General features: G+C 43.3%; 1 protein-coding gene across 1 annotated transcript in view; it reads right to left on the bottom strand.

Annotated features, from left to right (window-relative positions):
* The window catches only part of cdon (cell adhesion associated, oncogene regulated), a 44123-nt gene that overhangs the window by 13393 nt on the left and 9179 nt on the right, over positions 1–21551 (bottom strand). Inside the window, exons 2-10 of the mRNA XM_078245895.1 lie at positions 15227–15365; positions 11326–11604; positions 10649–10795; positions 9858–10001; positions 9470–9760; positions 8424–8693; positions 4318–4592; positions 2827–3001; positions 193–309 (exon numbers count right to left, since the gene is read on the bottom strand). Coding sequence (XP_078102021.1) covers positions 193–309; positions 2827–3001; positions 4318–4592; positions 8424–8693; positions 9470–9760; positions 9858–10001; positions 10649–10795; positions 11326–11604; positions 15227–15299 — 1771 coding nt within the window. The 5' untranslated portion in view covers positions 15300–15365. The remainder of the gene's footprint in view (positions 1–192; positions 310–2826; positions 3002–4317; positions 4593–8423; positions 8694–9469; positions 9761–9857; positions 10002–10648; positions 10796–11325; positions 11605–15226; positions 15366–21551) is intronic.

Here is a 21551-nt window from a genome sequence, read left to right as displayed (position 1 = left end):
CACATCTAAACATTAAGCTGTAAGATCTATTCAACACGGTCCGGTCATGAACTCCATTAGAACTATCTACTCAGACAGAAAGCCCCATATCTTCCTCAGAAACCCCCCCACAGTCCCATAGTCATTGTGTGCACGCATCCCAGCCGCTGCTGCAGCAGCAACATAGCACAGCACAGCACTCTGCAGACCTACCTCTGTCATGTATGACCACACCAAAGTGTGTGTTGGTGCTTTTGTCTTCTGGAGCTTTGGGAGGCATGGAGATGACGGGAGGCTTGGACGGATTCTTGTTGGAGGTGGTGCTCTTCTCTGAGAGAGAGAGGAAAAGGAAAAGAGAGTAAGAAAAACAAGGCTCGACAGGTCTTCAGGGCTATCAGTTCCACCAAAAGCACATGGAACAGCTCCGGATGTTGGCTCTGAAATCTAAACTTTTCCTCCTGGTTTCCAGAGCTGTTTGGAGTTTTATCAGGGTGGGGTTCAGGTTTTCACCCCGACAACGCTGCAGTTCCACTCGGCTGGGTTGTTGCTCGGATTGAGTGTGTGATGTGGATCCAATTTAACAATTTTCAGGAACAGAAGCCTCATGCTAATCACGTTTTTTTCAGTCAATTCATTCTCTTTAAAAATAAATAAATAAATAAATAGATTATCTTCTGGGCATTATATTTTTAAAAACAGGGCCGTAGCTATCCCTGAGGATACCGACAACATGTCCTCGTTGTTGTTTCTGGGTATTTGAGGTTTGTATTTATATACATTTGGTGGCTTTTTAAAAGGCTGATTCTTTCTTTTTTTGTATGCAAAATAATTATAGATTATAGATTTACTTATTCTCCACCAGAATTATATTCCTGGCAATGTGGAGAAGGTTTTGAAACAAGCATCATGACGGGAGATACATTTTTAAAGAAAACAATACAACCGAGACCAAAAGCAAATGGCCGTATTGAGGCTCAGTCAAGTGTTTCTTGGGGAGGTGGCGGTGCTTATGGGTCTGGGTTTGGACTGGTTGGCATTTTTATGGGTCCAGGACCATTTTTGTAAAAGAACCACCCTCGGGATAGAATCATATATGTGGTTTCTGGCAGTATTTTGCATATTTCTGAGCGGGGAACATTTTGTCAACCCGGCTGTGGTGTAGCATTATTGTAAGTTTTTGGAACATTTGCGGTTGTCCTTGTTTCTATTTGTCTCAGAAACACAAACAACTTGCTCAAAGTAACTCACTATGATTATCATACTGATCATTATGATTGAATTTAGGATTATAATTGGACAATGTGGTGGAAGTAGAAGTAATTAAAGGAATAATCCGCCCTCAGAGACAGGATACGGTTGTGTAGAACACACGTTTAATCAGCAGTTAGTTCGTAACGAAGTCACAATTTTATGTTTTAGTGTATTCAATTATCCCTAGCCTGTCCCATCTGCTTCTACTTCTGTTATTAACATTCTTCAGTCCACAGAAATGGCGAACTAATTTCATTTTGCCCGTTTGATTGAAAATACTTTATTGTGCTTCCTCTTCTATAAATCACAAAGGTAGAAGCACAAAAAAATCATCCAAAGAGCCACAGTATATTTTCGAACTGGAAAACAAAATGTGCTCTGCATATTTTTCTGTTCTCATGAGACTGCTGTCGCTGGAGAAAGAGATGCATATTTCTGCTTCTTCTCCGATAAAAATGTCTGCTTGAATGTCTGTTTAATGTTGGTGCAAAAAAAAAAAAAAATCTGGAGTGCAGAAACAACCAGATGCTCTTTTATTTAAAGGAGTGGACACCAAAACCTGACATTTACTGATGATGTTTTAGGCAGCTGAACCTCTTTCTTTGAAAAAGCTGTAAAGGAGAGTCTTTCAGTGGTCAGTTATTCCCCAGAACACCTAAAACATACATGGTTGAAAGGTACATTTAGAGCTGTAACTATTCCAAATTTCACTGTACAATTAATTGTCTCAGAAATAATTGTGATTAACAATATAGTTGTCTCTTTCAGTCAAATTTAAAAAAAAAAATCATTTTTTGATGTATTACTATTTCGAACAAATACATTTTGACTGTATCCCAGAATACATCTTTTGGTAATATCACAGTTATGTGACCCAGATAATGTAGTAACACAGGTACACAGCCTATGAAGTAAACCACGCCTCTTCACTGTCTTAAAACATTGGGTTCTTTTTCTGAAATGAACAATTACCATCAACAATGATACCCCTTAAAACACGTGTCAAACTCGAGGCCCGTGGGCCAAATCCGGCCTTTTGCAGATTTTGATCCGGCCCGCATATCAATTTAGGTTCACAATACATTTTGACATTTACACTTTTTTTAATGTTTTGTCGCTTTCTCCAACGTTTTTTGGCCCGTTTTCAGAGGCCTTTTTCCGATGTTTTAGTTGCTTTTTGTTGACTGTTGAATCGCTTTTTTCATTGCTGGCTAAGTTACTTTTTTGCTGACATTTTGGGGTCTTTATGTCGACCAAACTGTAAGTGAGAAGGCTATATGAGACATGCAATAATGCAGTAAAAGATGCTTGACGTTTTTTGATGAAATAAAAGCATGTGAATAAACTAAACATGTCTGGCCCTTGATGTGATTCTTATTTTCCAGTGTGGCTCTTAGTGAAGTTGAGATTGACACCCCTGCCTTAGGACCTTACTTAATGTTAGCAAGTCACTGCGGTTAAGCAAAGAAAACGGCGACTACATAAAGAAATTGCGATTAGACAATTGTGTAATATTAGTTACAGGCCTAAAAACATTGCTATTAACAGTTGTTTTAAACAGTGTTTTGAGTGCTGAGAGCCTGTGGTTGGACTGACCCTTGCCGGTGCGGAAGGTGAGCATGGCCGGCTGGCCCTCGCCGGCTGAACTCCGGGCCACCATCAGCACCTCGTAGAGACTGGAGGACTCCAGCTCTGACAGCCGCAGGGTCTTCTCGCTGCCAGGGACACGAACTGTATGCCAACTCCCCACCACTGTTCCCATTTCATCGACCTGACACGCACACACAGACGGCCACACACAGACAAATACAAACACATGACTAAAAGAAAAACAAAATCATGTGTCGCTCTACAACCTTCCACAGTTCAGTCTCAGTTGCTCTCGACAGTGAACGACCTCAGAAACAATCCCTGTGAGATTTCTGTCACAATTTCCAAACTCCAGCAGAATCGAGTCGTGCTGCCAACAAAACATTGCTGCGGTTTTATAGTCAGAGTGAGCATATTACTGAAGAAAACACAGGATTTTAAACAGGAAATAAGCAGCCTGTCAGCCAGCTCAGGTACCTTCTTTATTTAAAAGGTCCCATATTGTAATAACTGAGATTTGCATGTCTCTTTTGATTATAAAGCAGGTTGAGGTGCTATATTGATACTGTGAAGTATCAAAACGTTCAATCCACAGAGAAACGCACACAGCCCGTATTCAGAAACTATGCCTTTAAACGAGCCGTCAGGACTTCTGTACGGTTGTGATGTCACAACTATACTATATATAGGTAGAGTGTCGCTACAGTGCTGTTACAGTCATTGCCTGACTGCAATGGCGGTGCAGAGACTCAGAGAACGCAGATGCAGGAGTTTGGAAATGCTGACCAATCAGAGCAGACTGGGCTTTTTCAGGAGGGGGCCTTAAAGAGACAGGCGCTAAAACGGAGCGTTTCAGGCAGAGGGTACATACAGGTATATTCAGACAGACAGTATGAGAAAAATAATGTGTTTTTCTGAACATTAAAGCATGTAAACATGTTCTAGTGCAAACCCAAAATGCAAGTATGAACCTGAAAACGTGCATTATATGGGACCTTTAATGAACATATTGCATTGTTGGTATAGGCCAGAAATCTTCAACAGGGGCCCGCAACCCTTAAGGGGTCCTCAGAGTTACTGCAGGGGGGCCACCTGATTATGTCAGATTTTTGTTTTTCAAAAATTTAAATATGTCTGAAAATATACATGAATATGAATCCAACACATTATTAGCAAAGCCTTTTTGCTAAATACAACATTTCATTTACACAGTATTGATGATAGGTTTACTATAGGTAAGACATTAAAACTTGATGTATAAATAACATGTAAATATAAATTTTCACCTATCCGGCCCAGTTTAATATGCAATTAAATGTTATGCAGTGTTTGTAGTAGGGGGTCCCTTCTCCGTCTCTGTTTTAAGGGGTCCTTGGCCTAAAAAAGTTTTGAAGAACCCCGGTATAGGCAAAACACACAAAAGGTTGTGCGTTTGTGGTAAAACTAAAATCCGGCATGAAAGAAGTGAAACATGGCAGCGTGTATTTTCCCCCTCACCTTACGGTATTTCACAAAATAGGCGTTGATTGGACTCCCGCCATCCCGCCCGGCCTTCCACTCCAGGTCGTACATATCAGGCTTGTGGGTCTGCGGCGGGCTGGTGATGATCGGCGCCTCCGGAGTGGGCCGCTCACCGCTCCTGTCGACAGGCAGGTTGATGGCGTCGCCGTCGTCTTCAGTCAGGAAGCGCTCGTGGCCCTCGTCGCTCTGCATGGGGTGGAGCGATGGTGAAGCCTCCAGCAGCACGGTGGCAGTGGAGCTCGGCTGCACATCTGTCAGGGAGCAAAATCAAATATTATTTATAATATAACAAGTCAGTTCAGTCAGATACACAATACTTTATCAAAGCTGCAATTAAGACACACTGTGACAAAACTCAGTTTATTCTTAAAATTGACAGGTTTCACCATTGATTCTTTTTTAATTGCCTTTCATAGAGGTTTTAGTTCAAAATGAGTTGTCTTGTTTATGTGAAAAAGTTGTTTGTATACAAAAATGTCTTTCTCTAGATAAAACTAAACCAATGAATAAAAAGTCTGAACCTCGTCGGAGTAAGGATCTCCAACTTCAAACATCTTGTCAAGAAACAAGAGCTTCTTTTAAGACATGTCAACATTTCCAGGCAGCAGCCGAGACTTTTGAATGCCGTTTCATTTGTGGGATTATGCAAACAAAATGTAATCAGATTGAGTTATGTTGCGATCGTTAACGTAAAGTCTCCACGTCTTTTACAACGCATTCCATTTACGCTCATCTTTTGGACTATCATCTCTGTACAAGAATGCACATATTATTTATACATACTCATACACATACTATTCCCTGGACAATATTGTGCACATCGCTGCACAAAACTGTACAGCTCTACATTTTGAAAACAGATATATTGTATTAACTTGTTATTATATTATTTTCATTTTATTGTTTCTTGACTGTTGCAGTACTTGCTTTTACTTTCTTTACTATGTTGTATTGTTATGCACCAAATCACCAAGGCAAATTCCTTGTATGTGAAAACCTACATGGCAATAGACCGGATTATGATTTTGGATGAATTGTTCTGCTCTAAAATGCATATTGTCACATTTTTGCATCAACATATCCTAAAGGTAAGTGATCGGCCAAATATGAACATTGCAAAATAAAAACATTTATGTAACGTACAGTATCTCCTATATAGGGTATGCATTGGTACTGTATATGTTTATTAGCCGATGGACAGCTTTTTTAATGGTGCATATTTAGTTTCTTGATTAAGAACCTGGAACTAGGCTGTGCTGAGTTTGAGACAACCGTCACTGGAGAAAGCACAAAGCAATAAAAGCCAAAGCCATGGCAACAAAGTTACTCAGTCAGTGACTAACCGAGGTGGCCCTCCATGCCCACAGAAGAAAACCAGTGCTGGAAAGTTTTACATTTGGAACAAGTCTTTGAATCTACATAAAATAACAAGAAAAACCTGGATCTGTGCAGCACTACATAATCATGCTTTGTTTTTGTTTTTCATTAAATCTTCGCCTGAGCCAGAGAGGTCCACCTGGGCGAATAATGCAGGCTGGGAATCTTATTATGGCTGACACCGGTTTGGCACAGCTCGGGTGGAATATTTCACAGACGTTTGGAGGACACTGAGCACAGCCCACAAGAGCAGGGGGCCCGCTCGACTCGCCACACCACTCCGGTCAAAGAGCACCATAATTGAATATTCAAAGCTAAACAAGTGAGTAAGGAGGTTAAAGCACCGAGGCTTGCCACAGGGCCAAACTGCAGGGTCCAGGGTCCAGTTTCGAGGCTGTTTTGTGTGCGGCACCGGTTCACTTTGTAAAACAAACAGGCCCGGGGATGGTAACACTAGACCTGATCCTGGGACTGCGGCCAGCTGCCACACATTCCACACGCCAACCATTAAAATACCGGAGAGAATCAGACCCCAGTCAGCGCTACAGCCAGTCCAACACACTCTCCTGCTCCGTTCCCTCCCTCTGCCCCCTCCACAGCTCCGACTCACAGCTTAACCACAGCCTCCAACACACTGATACAGGAGGAGGCAGTTAAGGCCACGGCATCCTCACAGTCCTCATGGACAGGAGTGATGTATCATGGGAACATCCTAGTTCCCTTATTCGATATCTCCTCGCTCCTCGGTCCTCGGCTGAACCGGAAGTTGTTCTGGCCCTCCTTCTTGAAGGCCGTCTCAAAGCGCTTATTCCTGCCCCAAGGAGCTAGCATCGAGGAGGGATCTCCGAGGAGCTATGAGCGAGGATACAGAGAGCAGCCTTCCTGGAAGCCGTGCAGCTGAAAGCCATTGCTAACTCTGCCCATACAGCTGACGAATTCACTTGAGTGTGTACACCTGGACAGAGATACGCTGCCAGGTCCTTCCCAGAAAAAGGTCAGTGCATTAGAGATGAACACCTGGGAGTAACTGTGAAGGATTACCAGCAGAGACGAGAGCCTCAGTACAGACAGAGCTCGGCTTACTGGATAAACTGGAACAAGTGAATATATGTTTTATAATCCTGACTGACTGACTGCCTGGACGTCACGATAGCTCTTTCCTGATGTGGCGAGGAGGTGGCAGTTGTGAGATTAGGGATTAGTGATGAGGGCTGAAATTTAGAAAATATCAGAAAAAAATTAAAAAAGGTCAAGGTGATGTCTTCAAATTGCTTGTTTTCTCAGACCAGCAGTTTAAATCCCAAAGAGATTCACTGAATAATGATATATAAAACTGAGAAAAGGCAGTAAACCTATGGTATTGTTCTTGATTCATTTTCTGTCAATCAAGTGATCAAATAATCACTTCTGCATGTGTTGTGGCTGCAGCGCTGTGCTAGCTTTTTGACATGTGAGAGCCAGGAGGACACCACATCTCTCCTGTGGTGCATCCCAATCGAAGGATGAAAGAGAGTTGTCATGGGGATGGAAAACAACGATACCAATATATGAACATATTTCAGATTGCTCATAATAATAACAACAGACTACTCACATCAATGATAGTGTTTATCTTTGTATGCAAAGGGCATTGGATAAGCTCCGGCGCCTGGCACCTAAGAAACAAGTGAATACAAACTGACCTCAGAGTGTTTACCTCTGCCAGGCATGTCCTGCTTATCGGCTTCATATTCTCTTTTGTGTATATCTGCAGCAAAAATAGATGAAATCCCATCCTTCTTGCTGTATTCTGTGGAGTGGGGAGCAAATATTTTGCACTGACCCCGCCTGATCCTGTCTGATCTGTACTCCCTATGTACCACATGTCGCTGTATTAATCATGCTGCAGATAGAGGGCCGAGCTGAGGAATGGGGCCCTGGCGTACAGCGGCTGGGGAGGCAGGAGAGGGGAGGCTTGGTGTGGTGGGGGGCGTTGTGATGTGTTAATAAATAAAAAGCAGTATGTATGATGTTGACAGCTGGGTGGTCTGGTCCTCGTCATAACCCTCCACGGCTACTCCTTACATTCCAGTGTCCGGGGGCTTATCCCCAGCGGCGTGCACAAAGCTCACTCTCACGCTCAGGCTCAGTTCAAGGCTCAGAAGGAAGGCGGCCTTGGCTAAGCCTCTCCTACCAGCCCTCAGAGAAACACACACACGCACACACACACACACACACACATTCGCACTCAAAAAGCAAGGACTCCCTGCAGATACTGTATGCGCAGGCCCACAGAGATCCCGCCTGGTAGGATGCCTTTCCAACACTAGCGACAATCTTTGGAACAATGGACAATGATGTGGCGTGTCTCAAAACCCTCCCTTTTGTATCCATTAACTCTCTGAGCTCTGTAAGGCGTCCAGTGTCAGTGTACACACTGGTGTTGTTAGGTTAATGATCTTACAGTACGGTGGCAATTCGCCTTTTTTCACGTCGCCGCCATCTTGAAACGCAAACAAGGCTTCGGTGGCGTCATCACATCACAGCTGATGGTGACAGCTGCAACCAGTGCTGCTTCTCTACCCCAATTACTTACTTACTACTAAAAAGTCTGTGGGTTGGAAGCATTAAGTGTTTTAAAAAGTCTGTATTTATTACTAATACAAGCTGAGTCGAGATAGCTCCGTGTTAAAGCCAAGTCACAAATTACGATAACCGATACATACCCGTTAGCATCGTAAGGATTCCGTATGACTGTGCCGAGCCAATCCCGTTGTCCAGCAGACACTGGAACATGCCCTCATCCTGTGGTGTCACATCTGCAATGACAAGCGAGGATCCAGAGATCTGAAAGCGACGCGATGGGGTGACGGGGTCAGCGTTGAACAGCCAGGTGATGTTTGGGGAAGGGTTTCCTGTCGCTACGCAGGTAAAATGGGTGGAGGAGCCGGGAGAGACCAGCTGGTTGGTCAGGCCCTCTGTGATAGACACAGGCTCTGTGGAGGAGAGAAAGATTAGCATCACCATGGGATCTGTCGCAAACAATCCCCACACAACAACAGCTATGGCTGGGTACCCAATTCCATACTTTTTGGACACTGACCAAATTGCCTCCTTACTACAGTATAGAGCATTGAATAATGCCAATAATACCAAATTTTACAACTTGGAATGGTTTCAAACATTACAATTCCAATGGAATAGTTTTTGTTATTGTAAATTTGGAAAATTTGGTTTTGAATCCGATCATCGGTTCCAAATTCAACAAACGCAAGTTTTGGTACCTCGAGGTGATTGTTGTGTTGCAGCCAAGAGCCGGTAAAACTGTAAATCACTATTGAATCAAAATATAATGTTCCTCTTATCTGTGAAATAGGCATGTGACCCGTTTCCACCCCTCAAAGAATCGGCGATGAGAACCAGAATCGAAAGGAAAGAATCAGAATTGGATTCAGAATTGTTCAAATCAAAACGATGCCCAAACCTAACTTGAAATACCTAAGGAGTAAATCCCATCAGTGTCAGTGAGCCAATAAGCATGCAGCATGCTTCTACAAAGATCTAATAATGCTGCTGATTGGCTGTCTAACGTTACACGTCGTAGAGACACGCAGTAAAAAATGGATGGATGTTAAAATGGATTTTACACACTTGGTATCGGAAAAAGTTATGTTCAGGAACGAGTATCCAAGTCACGGTATTGGTATTGGTATCTGTAACATTTTTGAACAATACCCAGCCCTAACGAGAGACTTTCTTGTGTTTTTCTTACCGATAACATTGACAGTATAGTTCGCGCTGATCACAGTCCCTTGCGTGCTCTCAGCAGCACAGGTGTAACTCCCTTCATCGCTCCTCGTCATTGAAACAAAGGCCAGGTTGTTGTGCTGTCGTTGGTGAGAAGGCCCCGGTGCGACCTCCTTACCGTTCTTAAACCATGTGGCCGCTGGTGCAGGACTACCAGACACTACACACTCCAACGTCAGCGGCTGGGACCGCTGCACTGAAACGGTCAATGGGGCGGTGGGGTAAACTATCCGCACTGGGGGGGAGGAGTCTGAATCTGAACAGGCAAATAAACCACGTCAGCACACGATAACAGAGCATACAGCTGAGACATGAAAACTTGCGAATCTTAAATGAAATGTCATCAGACTCACGTTTCACCGACAGCTTAGTGCCATGAGGCTGCATGACGGTTTCCCCAGTAACAGGGTTGAACGCACCACATTTATACATGCCCTGGTGCCGGGCTGAAACAGAGAGAATCTGGAGGTTTCCAGACGGGAGAACTACATAGTCATCTGAAAAGAAAAAGGAAACGACAGTTTCAGAGAACTTCCACAGTATTAATATATTGTGTGTGTGTGTGTGTGTGTGTGTGTGTGTGTGTGTGTGTGTGTGTGTTACACCATGGGCATGGTAAGTGTGTTTTATATGGCAGCATGTTGTGAAGCAGTACATGTTCTGCAATATCAATAGAGAAACCATTATAGATAAAATGACCAAATGGAAATGTATATTTTTGATTAATTCTGTGGAGAAAAAAAACCCTGATAAAATCTAGAAATGTCATCACATTGATGCACAAGTAGTCCAGCTCACTGATTTTCAACATTGCCTGCAATGGCCTAAAACAGGGCTGCTCCCTCAGAGTCGATTAGTCGACTAATCGGTCGTTTTGGTCTTAGCGGACTCAGATTTATTTAGTCCATTAGTCCTTTTTTATTCTTTTTGTCATGCTGAACGACTTATTTCCAAGAAATGTATGAGCACATCTATGGTAAACACAGAATTACAGTGGCGCTTTTACATGATTCTTTTTGGATCAACTTGACAGATCTGAATTTCTAGTGTTTGCAGTTTATATAGTCGTACTGCCAACCTCAAGTTAAAAGCATTATTCCAAATACAAACAAACTTCTGATTGATTTGCTGGTCTCAAACAAACCTGTTGACACTTCTATCCGCTCCCCTCGTGCTCTCAGCCTGGGAAGAGCTGGAGGGACGCTGTGCGGTAGAGGACACTCTATAAGAACAGAGCTGCCTTCCTGCACCGATAACGACCGCCGTCGGCCATCTTCATATTCTGATATTTCTGCAAGGACAGAGAAAAAGAAGACTCCTTCAGTCAGTCAAACTCACTTTCTGCGCAGACTGTTGGACATTCAATATGAGCTGAGCACCAGCACAGTGAAGAGGGAAGGCAAAACGGCGCTACTTGAGCCGAGCTGTTTGTGTTGGATCGCTGGGTTTGTTTATTGTTGCAGTGAGCGATTCTATTCAAACCTGATGCAATTCCAGATCAGGGTCATCCCCTTAGGGGGTAGTTTCCAACAGCAAGCAGCACCCCAGCAGGAACATAACACACTACACAGGAAAGCCCAAGGCTCATTAAGGATACCGGTCAAGAGGCTTTTGGAAGGGTGCCCGAGTAAAAAAACTCCTACTGCTTCCTTCCCTTCCGCCACTCAGCAGCAGGCAGCCGAGGACAGACATTCTTTCTAAGTGTTCAACACTCACAAAACGACCTTCCTTTTCTCAAGGCAACTTCCTCTCTTTTTTTTCACCACTCTGCTTTGAAGTGAGTAGAAGTATGCACCCAAGGGCAATTGTTTGCATCCGTACCTGCTATGGCCACGCGCACGTGGCGGCTGGCGATGGCCGGCCCATGGTCTAAGCGTGCCACACACTGATAGACGCCAACATGGCTGGGCTTAAGGGAGGAGATGGTGAGGAAGCCCTGGTTGAGCTCCACACCGGACAGGTTGTCCCGGTCCAGGGGACGGCCTCTGAAGCGCCAGGAAACCGACGCTGATGGAGGACTTACTAAGCAGCGCAGACGAGCAACAGAGCCTGGACTCTGGACCACGGAGGCAGGCTCAGAGCGGAAAGAGGGATACTGAGCTGTGGAGGAGACAGGAGCAGAGGAAAACAGGTTCACAGATTGGAATCAGTCATTTTGTCATAGGTTGGTCCAGTGCTTGAATCGGACCAATAAAAGGTGCCTGTACGATTTTTCGACTAATCGACCATTTTGGTCTTAGCGGAGTCAGATTTCTTTATTCGACTGGTCATTTCTTTATGCTTTTTCATGCTGCGTGACTTTTTTCCCCCCAAGAAAACGTATGAACACATTTCTCGTAAACACAAGATTTAAAGTGGTGCTTTTGCATGATTCTTTGTGGAGAAACTCGATTTGACTGATTAGTCAACAAAATCATATGAGTATGAGTTGCCTAAGAATTTCTGTAGTCACAGTTCTTAAGAACAGCCCGACAGTATAGCAAATCTTTGAATTTCCAGTGTGTCACAGTTTATATCGTCATTATTTAAATATCACAAAAGGTTTCAGAAGTTGCATGACATGCTCATCATGTGTCTTGGATATATTTAGATTCATGCGTATATATATATATATATATATATATATATATATATATAGTAGGTTTGTCCCGGAATAGTCGACTAATCAATCTATGGAGCCTGATTCGACTGCCGACCCACAGTCCAATCATCGCAGTGTCTGAAAAAATGTTCTTATCAAACAAAGGATCATTCCATTAAGGGTGCTGAATGTCGGATTTTACATAGAATCGCTTGTTTGTTTGTTTTCCAATAAATCATGATATATAGCCATGTGAGATTTATTTTGGTATAAATATAAGCATGTTCATAATACTGTTATTAACAATTAGAAGTAAGGGTACTTATGTGGACAAAAATCACAATTGGTGAGTGGTACTGGCTCTGGGTTAGCCCAGATTACCAAACGCATGTTCTCATGCAGATAGATGTCAACCTCCACCCAGAACAACACAATGGGGGTGCTCGAAGAAAACCCAGAGACACACATCTCATAGACAAATGAAACTATCTGGATGGCTTTCATATTTTTGCAGATAGGTAATAAAAACAATACAGTCCTTCCAGAAAAACGTGGAATTTTTTTGTGATTGTTGCGGGCAAAAATCCTTGATTATGCGGCACGTTTTCTTAAGAAATGCGATGGAATATGTGGGATATTTATGCAATTTTATGCGATGAAATTGCAAAAACTGCGTTTTGATGAAAGTAATTCCCCCAACACCCTGCTTTTCGATGATGTTCACGTCGCATAATTACCTTCCCATGGCAACAGGGGAAAATAGCTGCTCTTTTGTGAAGTATAAGTACTTTCTGCTAAGATATATGTGACTTTTTTGTAACGAAAATGCGGGGATTATGAAATCACGCAAGCCCCGCATATTTTGCGCGGAAATCGGCAATTTATGCGGCGAAAGTGCGGCGTATTTGAAGAAAACGCGGCCCCCCCATGCATAAATATGCGGACTTTGGCTGATTATGCATTGAATTCTGCGATCGCATAATCGCGTTTTTCTGGAGGGACTGACAATAATGTTGAATTTTGGGGCGAACTGTCCCTTTTTGCTGTTTTGTTTTTGCCATACAAATTCAAAAGCTCTGTTATCAGTAAAAGCACGAGGCTACATCGACGTCTTCCTGATTAAGTTTGACTTTCAGGACGCACCAAACCCTCGTTTGTTATCACGCTATCGGCTTCTTTAGCATTCTAGTGGACGACAGGATAGACCTAACCTAAACCAGATGTTTCAAACAAAAAAGAAAAAGAAATGTTTGTGTAAATTATTGCTTTAAACTTGCAATCATTTATTTTTTTTGGCCAGTTGGGAACAGGCGACTCCACATCAAGCGGAAAAAAAAAAAAACCCTAACACATTCAGCAGACACACAGAAACATTAATTTGGAGTCATGTTTAAGGTCTTGATGAATTCACGTCCAACATGTATCCTCCTTTTGGATAAAAACAGCTGCTATGTTGCTGCTAGAAACTGAAGAAAGCGTGCATGAAAGCAGAGTCTCTTATCGGTGCTGTGGGACACATTTCACATTACACAATCATTTGCTCCATTGTTAATGTACAAATAATGGTTTGTGATTTAAAACACATATCAACTTTAGAACAGGGGTCTTTCATGTTTTTAAGCCAAGGACCCCTAAACTGAAAGAGAGACAGAGCAGGGACCCCCTACTACATATATTGTATAAAATTGAGTTGTATATTAGGGATAGACCGATTATCGACCCTGGCTGATTATTGGGCCTTTTTTTTGGCAGTTTGCAGATTATCCGTATCAGCGTTTTATTTGCCTGATAACCGATAAATTAATACATACTGTGTATATATGTTTATACTTATATCGTTATATTCTGGTGATTGATTCTCTTAGCCCTCTTGTATTTAGGGATTGTGTGACGCGCACCTACAGCACCAAAACAAATTCCTTGTATGTGTAAAAAACGTACTTGGCAATAAAGATGTTCTGATTCTGATAAAGTTAATGAATTTAAAAAGTGGTCTACTTTGGCTCGGCTACATCTCTGTGTCTGTCCCTCTGCTTCGGTTTCCCTCACCACTGAGTCTGACTTAATGTCCCGCCCACAACACTATCTGACTCTGTTACTGGGGATTATGTTGAAAAGTTTCTCATTTATTAAACACTTGCTTAAAGCATTTAAACAAAACTTTGTGTTGGAGTTTGTAACATTCCAAAATCTTAATTTTGCCTTAAAGATTTTCATTTTCACTGTAAATGCATATTGGTTCCAAATATCGGTTATCGGTTTCATTAACTACTAATAATCGCTATTGGTATCAGCCTTAAAAAAAACAGTATCTGTCCATCCCTCCTGCATATTAAACAATAACATGTAGGGCGGCCTAAAGCCTTTATCCATACCGTTTTAGTGCATACAATACTAAGCTATTAAAATAATAATTGTTGGCAGGATTTGATAAATCATGTTTTATTGTTAAACATACACTACCGGTCAAAAGTTTGGGGTCACTTTGGGGACAGAAATGTCCATTCCACTCCATTATAGACAGAATACCAGCTGAGATCAGTTGCATTGTTTTTTTAACCAGGGCAGCAGTTTTCAGATTACTTTATGTGCTTACATAATTGCAAAATGGTTCTCCAATGTTTTCTCAGTTAGCCTTTTAAAATGATATCAGATTAATAAACAGAACGTGCCTTTGGAACATTGGATGAATGTTTGCTGATAATGGGCTTATGTAGATATTGCATTAAAGATCAGCCACCCACTCAGATCAGCTGGCATTCTGTCTATAATGGAGTGGAATGTAAATTTCTAAGTGACCCCAAACTTTTGACCGGTAGTGTACATGTAGCACAGTGAATCCTTAGGATGAACCGTATCTGTGGATGACTACCTTACTGGCTACCTTACCTATAGGCCAGTAAGCCTATCATCAGTGGGGTTTTTCTCACAAATAGGCTGAGTTATATGTGCTAATAATATGTTGGATTCATGATACGACATTTTTTGTTTTGTTTTTTAAAATTAACAATCATTTGGTGGGCCCCTGCAGTAACTCTGAGGACCCCCTAAGGGTCCCGGACCCCCTGTTGAAGATCTTTGCTTTAGGGGGATCACACCACTTCCATCCGTGTTAAGCTGCGAGTAGGACAAGAGACTTACATGAGCAGCCGATGAGCAGGGCCTGGCTGAGACACAGCACAGTTGACAGGAGGACCCTGAGGCCACTGTCCATGGTGCACTCTGACCCCTGCCAGCAGCCGTGTTGCCCGGCGCGCACACCCTCGTCTGTTCAGCAAACCTGCAACCCACAGCAGAGAGGGAAAAAAAAAAAAACCACATCAGACCAGAAATGTGCGTGGAGACATGACAGCATCAGTACGAGCAAAAGAAGACCTGAGCCAGATATAAAACGACAAAACGAGCGGGGAGGAGGATTTCAGAGGATCAACTGGTTTAAAGAGTTTGTTTCACAAACTGGAATTTCTGTCGGTCCTGGAAGCAGAAGGTCCCGGGTGTGGTGTTCGGAGAGGAATGTCTTTATTCTCAGGTCTGACAGTGTAGACCGGAAGAGTATCACCTCTCTTTAAAACAATGCAGACTTCAGATTTCCATTCATCTGCAAGTTTGTGTTTGCCTCCCAGCTAGGTCTGGGAAATATATCGATATTTTATCGACATCGATATACGAGGCTAGATATCGCCTTAGATTTTGGATATCGTGATATGACACAAGTGTTGTCTTTTCCTGGTTTTAAAGAGCTGCATTACAGTAAAGTGATGTATTTTTCTGCGCTTACCACAGGCTACTGTTCTAGCTTATTTGTCTTTGCCCACTTAGTCATTAAACCCTTGCTACTGAACTCTCATTGTGTTAACATTATGTGAAAGCGACAATAGCATATCGCCCGGCTCTAGTCTCAGCCGAACCTTTCCGACCCAGACACGATCTCCCACAGATAAGTTGAATCTGGTTTGGTTTCTTTGCAGGACTTTTTCTGCATCGTCTGTGGCAACTGTGTAGCTCTTCTCCAAGTGAGACTTAAGATTTTGAACATACTGAGAATGGTCCTCTGTCACAGGTAGTCCAAAAGCTAAGTCAATCGGCGTCCGAACATGAGTTCGCAGGGTGAAAATCCAGTGACATCATTCTTAGATCAGTGGATCTGAGCGGGGGGGGTTGGGGGGATCTATTAGCTTCCAAATGAATCCTGTACGACAATCCTTCTAATCTTCACGACACATCCTCTTTACACACTCCTTGATCTCCACCTCCCAGCCTCTCCTCTGACCCCTGTTCTCACCCACTGCCGTGTCTCCACGGAGGCTGGAATGTCGACACCCCCCGCTTGAGATCTCCCGCTAATGGAGTGGCCGTGGAGAGACTGTCGCCTCACTCCTAATATCACTCTCTTGTCACACTGTGTTGCTTCCTCATAGGTTCACTGTAGCCTCAAGTGCAGGCCCAAACACACTAGAGGGCACGTAATTAGGAGCATTCCTCTATCCTTTTCAACCCCGACCCCCCCCCCCCCCTACTGCGGCACCTCCTCCTTTTTTCTAAGAGTAATCCAGGCAGGCTTTGATCCCAGGTTCCTGGTTGGTTACCACGGTTTGAGCCTGAGGGGTGGCGGGACAATGGCCGTCAAGCTGTGATATTCACGCTGGCGCTTCGGTGGCTCGCAGGCGTTAGCAGAAGGGCCGACCTGGGCAGAAGGCTGGGTCAAATTAAAAAGGATGATGTCTGGGTGGGAATCGGTGAAGCTCAACAGGTTTCTAACCCTCATCATAACATTGTTTCATCAGGCAGGTCAATTTATTTAGCCTCCTCTAAAGGCTGCAGGACGGCGAGAAAATGACAACTCTGTCCCAGTGGGGAACAGTTTGGAGTCGGGCTGCAATGATCTTCCATTCATCTCTTGATTCATTTTCTGAAACAATTTTGTTTATCTGGAACAAGCAAATGTTCTGCACTTTTGCTTGACAAATGGCCCGAGACATATCCATCCTCTCATTATCCAGTGGTGGAATGTAACTAAGTACATTTACTCCATTACTGTACTTAAGTCCAAATGTTGAGGTACTTGTACTTTACTTGAGTCTTTTCTTTTCATGCCACGTTCTACTTCTACTCCGCTACATTTCAGAGAGAAATATTGTACTTTTTACTCCACTACATTCATCTGACAGCTTTAGTTACTAGTTACTTTACACAAAACACATGTAGTTTATAAAATCTGATGTTTTATTCTAAATGAAACTAGCTAACAATATAACGGCCTACAGGTCCAGGAAATAATAAACTCTCCCAGCTCCTGGCTCCCGCCCCCTTCTCACCCCGAGGTCAAAGGTCAGGGTGGAGCAGAGAGAGAGAGGATGGACCAGCGGGTGTCTGGTGGCCCTGGGCCGGCCCCCAGGGGTCACCTCCAGCGCTCCCTGTTTCACTCACACACATCCTCACACATTACCAAACACTCCACACGCAACAGGTGTAAAAGTGCTTAAAAGAAACTAGAGCTGCAAAGATTAATCGATATCGATTAGTTGTCAACTTTTAAATTAATCGCCAACTATTTTGATAATCGACTAATAGGTTCGAGTCATTTTTTATGAACAAAAGAAAAAAACTCTGATTCCAGATTCTTAAATGTGAATATGTTCTAGTTTCTTCTCTCCTCTGTGACAGTAAACTGAATATCTTTTGAGTTGGGGACAAAACAAGACATTTGAGGACATCATCTTGGGCTTTTGGGAAACACTGATCCACATTTCTCACCATGTTCTGACATTTTAGAACGCAAACAACTAATCCATTCATCCAGAAAGCAATCCACAGATTAAACAACAATGAAAACTATCTTAAGTTTCAGCCCTAAAAGAAACATTAAAAAACTAGTAAAAACAACCATGTTTCTGACTACAACGTCACGACGACGTAATTTGGACTTTAGGATTGAACGCATTATGTACGCTCTGCATTTCAGGCTCCAGTTTAAAGTGTGTGCATGCTCATTCGAGCAGATCAAACCCACATCTCACAGGCTAGCAATTCTCCATCCCACAAGTTGTAACAGGCGCTGCACACTGCCCCCATGTCATCAGTGGAAACTATATATCTCCCTGCCGGAATAATGATATATAATTACAATAATAACAACAGCGCTATAAAAAAAAAATGCACAGCCAAGCGCAGGCACCTTGGCACATTGTATGATGAGAAACCGGAGATGATTCTGAAACTCCCTCTCTCTGTATTCACCTTTTCTCTCTCTTTTCTTACTTTAACCAGTGACTTCCTCCCAGCGGGTGTAGCAGTCAGGCACTACAACACCGACTGGGTGCCCTTGTGTAAACACACACACAGCTGCCTATCTCGCCCATCGATCTGGCTCAACGAGGAAACACAGGGGCATCATTCCTGCCTCTTATCTGTTTGGCTTTCCTCTTGACATCCGCCACCATGAAGCCGCCCCAGTGGAGACAGACAGGATATCTTGTATCCCTCATCACAAAGCGTCGTCCCGATGCTGGCTGCACCGGCTGCATGGAAAGGCAGGCAAGTCCCGCTTCTTCCTGAGCAGACGCCCAGACAAAATCTGGAGCGGCCCTTTGGCAGAAGGGGGAGTCCCTATCACAGAGGGCCGTGCAATAATCTAAATTGTAATCGTGATTATGATTTCAGCTCCTAATGATCACAAAAACAGTTATCGAGAAAAACGATTATTTTTTTATTACACATTACGTTTTGCAAGTACACTCTTATTTTGTCTTGTGTTCTGAATGAAAAAAAAGTTCAAAACAGGAAAAGTATGAAGGGACATTTCACAGTTCAAGGTGTTTTCACTGTTTTTAAGTTCAATAAATGCTAATCCATAGTTCAATGAGTAATCGTGTTAAATAATCCTGATTTCAATACTGACCCAGATAATCGTGATTATGATTTTTTTTCCATAATGGAGCAGCCCTACTATCACATGAAGTCTGCTGGGCCAGAGAGCCGTCTCCTCTGGTCCCGTGTTGGTCTGCGGCCAGCCCACTCCCTCACTCCTCTCTGCTCCCCTTCTCAAAACTCCAGACTATACTCCTTAAAAGAAAAAATAAATCCTGTGTTCCACATTTCCTCCTCCTATCCCAAATCTGATCTTGTGTTACCCTCCTGTTATTGCACTTATGTTGGAGATGCATGGCCATTCTCAAGGCGGGCTGATCGGCTATAAATTGACGAGACATCCAGCGTACAAAACGAACCGTTGAAAGCTGATATACAGACACAGAGACAGTTCATGAAAATAAATGAGTTCAGTGTCAGTGGGTTCAAGTGGAAAAGTTCCTATTTTATTTTATTTTTTTGGGGGGTTGACCCATGTATGTTTGGGAAATGTCTGACTGACACCTGGCTTAAATGTGTGAAAGCGAGAAAAAACAGCAGTCTTCTTAGACAGCGTGAGCCCCTCACTCAATCTTACTTTCTTTTTTTATTATTATTATTTTTTGTAGTTTATCCATCATGTTCCCTTTCAGAGAAATCCATAGTAGAGATGTAGTGTTGAGAGGCAGCACCTTTATTTATCTATCGTGGGAGTAATACAAAACTGACACAGGAATAGCACCATATATCCCCTGGTAGGACAAGAGGGATCCCTGGTGATGACACAGGAGAAAATAAACACACTGACAGGCTGCCCTCAGGGAAGGGAAAGGGGTTCGAGTTCTGGGGGGGGGGGGGATTAGCACCTGCACTTCTTTTTGGCCTCCTCTCTGCAGGAACTACTTAAAGCCCCATCTGCCTGCATGTGGGGCTGGCCCATATCCCTGTCATGTTGGGTAAACAGGGACAAAGGCAACGCGGCGGAGCATCAAAGACCTGCGGGGCAGAGGAAGAACAGGTCACAACTGGTGCTGCTGACTGAGGTGGGGGCCTGGCCTCTCCGCTTCACAACACTGCACAGCTGAACAAAAGTCAACGGCAAACATCACGAAGTAGGGCTGCACACTATATATTGTTGTTTTTTTGTTTTTTTTAGCGCCGTCGCGATATCAACTGGCGCAATAAGCACATCGCGAAAGACACTTGAGTTAGTGGATTCAATTCAATGTTCAATTTGTTCAATTAAAGAAGGTTGGAAATGATTTCCTTTCATTTGTTTTCAATTCAACAAGCAGTTTGCTGCATTTATGCAGAACACTGAAAGCAGCAGATTTAAGTGCAACTTTTAATTTATCGCAAGTAATATCGTTATCGCGATATTCAGCAACGCTATCCCAAATTGCCCATTTTGCTCATGTCGCGCAGCGCTGTCATGAAGCCGCTCCAACACTGATTCGACAGCAGGGGGGCAATCCTGAATGCTCTGGCAATCAATACCAGAGTGGTATATACTGTATATCCAGTCAATCAGAAAGGTGTAGCTTAAAAAGAGAGAGAGAACTGTAACGAATGCCTGGAACTGGATGAAGTTCAGAGTTGGAGATGAAGGTGTTCAGCGTGAGAGAGCAGTGGGGTGTACCAGAGAAAGAGCAAGTCTTTTCCGGTATGATGGTCTAATCTGACCTGTGCGCTGAAACTGATTCACATGCTATACCCCAAACCTGTCTGCACTCGCCCCACATCTCATGGACAGAGGATCTGCAGCACGCATTCCTCAGCCTCACACACACACACACACACACACGCAGAGAGAGAGAGACAGAGTAAGAGACAGAGAGCAAGAGACAGAGACACAGAGAGAGAAAGAGACAGAGACACAGACAGAGACAGTGTTAATGTACATATAACTGTTTATTGTGTTTTGTCTGATGCTTTGGCAACATTGTTATTGAAACTTTCATGCCAATAAAGCCCCTTGAATTGAATTTCAGAGACAGAGAGATGGACACACACACACACACACACACACACACACACACACACATATCGAAATAAAAGCTCTCCGGGAGAGGAGTAAAAGGAGATGGGGGTAAGAAGAGGTGAAACATTCACGAGCAGGTAACAAGTTGCCAAGCCCCGACTCATTTCTCCTCCCTCTTTATTTGGCTCAGAGATGGACGTACAGATAATGTCTGAGCTTGTTTCCACGTCTGCCAAAACTGGCTGGTGATTCAGCCTATCTACATTCAGCTCGGCCCAAAAAACCTCGGGAAGAGCGTCCTGAGAGAAGAGACTCTAGGGGACCATTATGGGCTTCTTCTGCTGGTCTGGGTGAGCCCACTGAGGCAGCCGTGGGCCACTGAGGGAACTAATGAGTTGAAAGACTGGGCCTCTGGTGGTCTGTTGAGATGTTATTAAAAGTGGGACAGACTTAGAGAATGGGAGTGAGCTTAGGGTGAGAGAAAGAGAGAAAAAGAAAGAGAGACATGATTTGGAATCCAATAAGGGAATTAGGAGGGGAGAGAAGAGGGATCCTTTTTTCGTTTCACAATGAGAAAATCACATTCAAAGGGTTTAGTCAATCCATAATACAAAATGACTGCCCCTGTCTGAACCTGAC

Source organism: Sander vitreus, chromosome 3 (assembly GCF_031162955.1).
Source record: "Sander vitreus isolate 19-12246 chromosome 3, sanVit1, whole genome shotgun sequence".
Taxonomy (NCBI): Eukaryota; Metazoa; Chordata; class Actinopteri; order Perciformes; family Percidae; genus Sander; species Sander vitreus.
The sequence above is the reverse complement of the archived record's forward strand: the minus strand, read 5'-3'. Positions and strand labels throughout refer to the sequence as shown.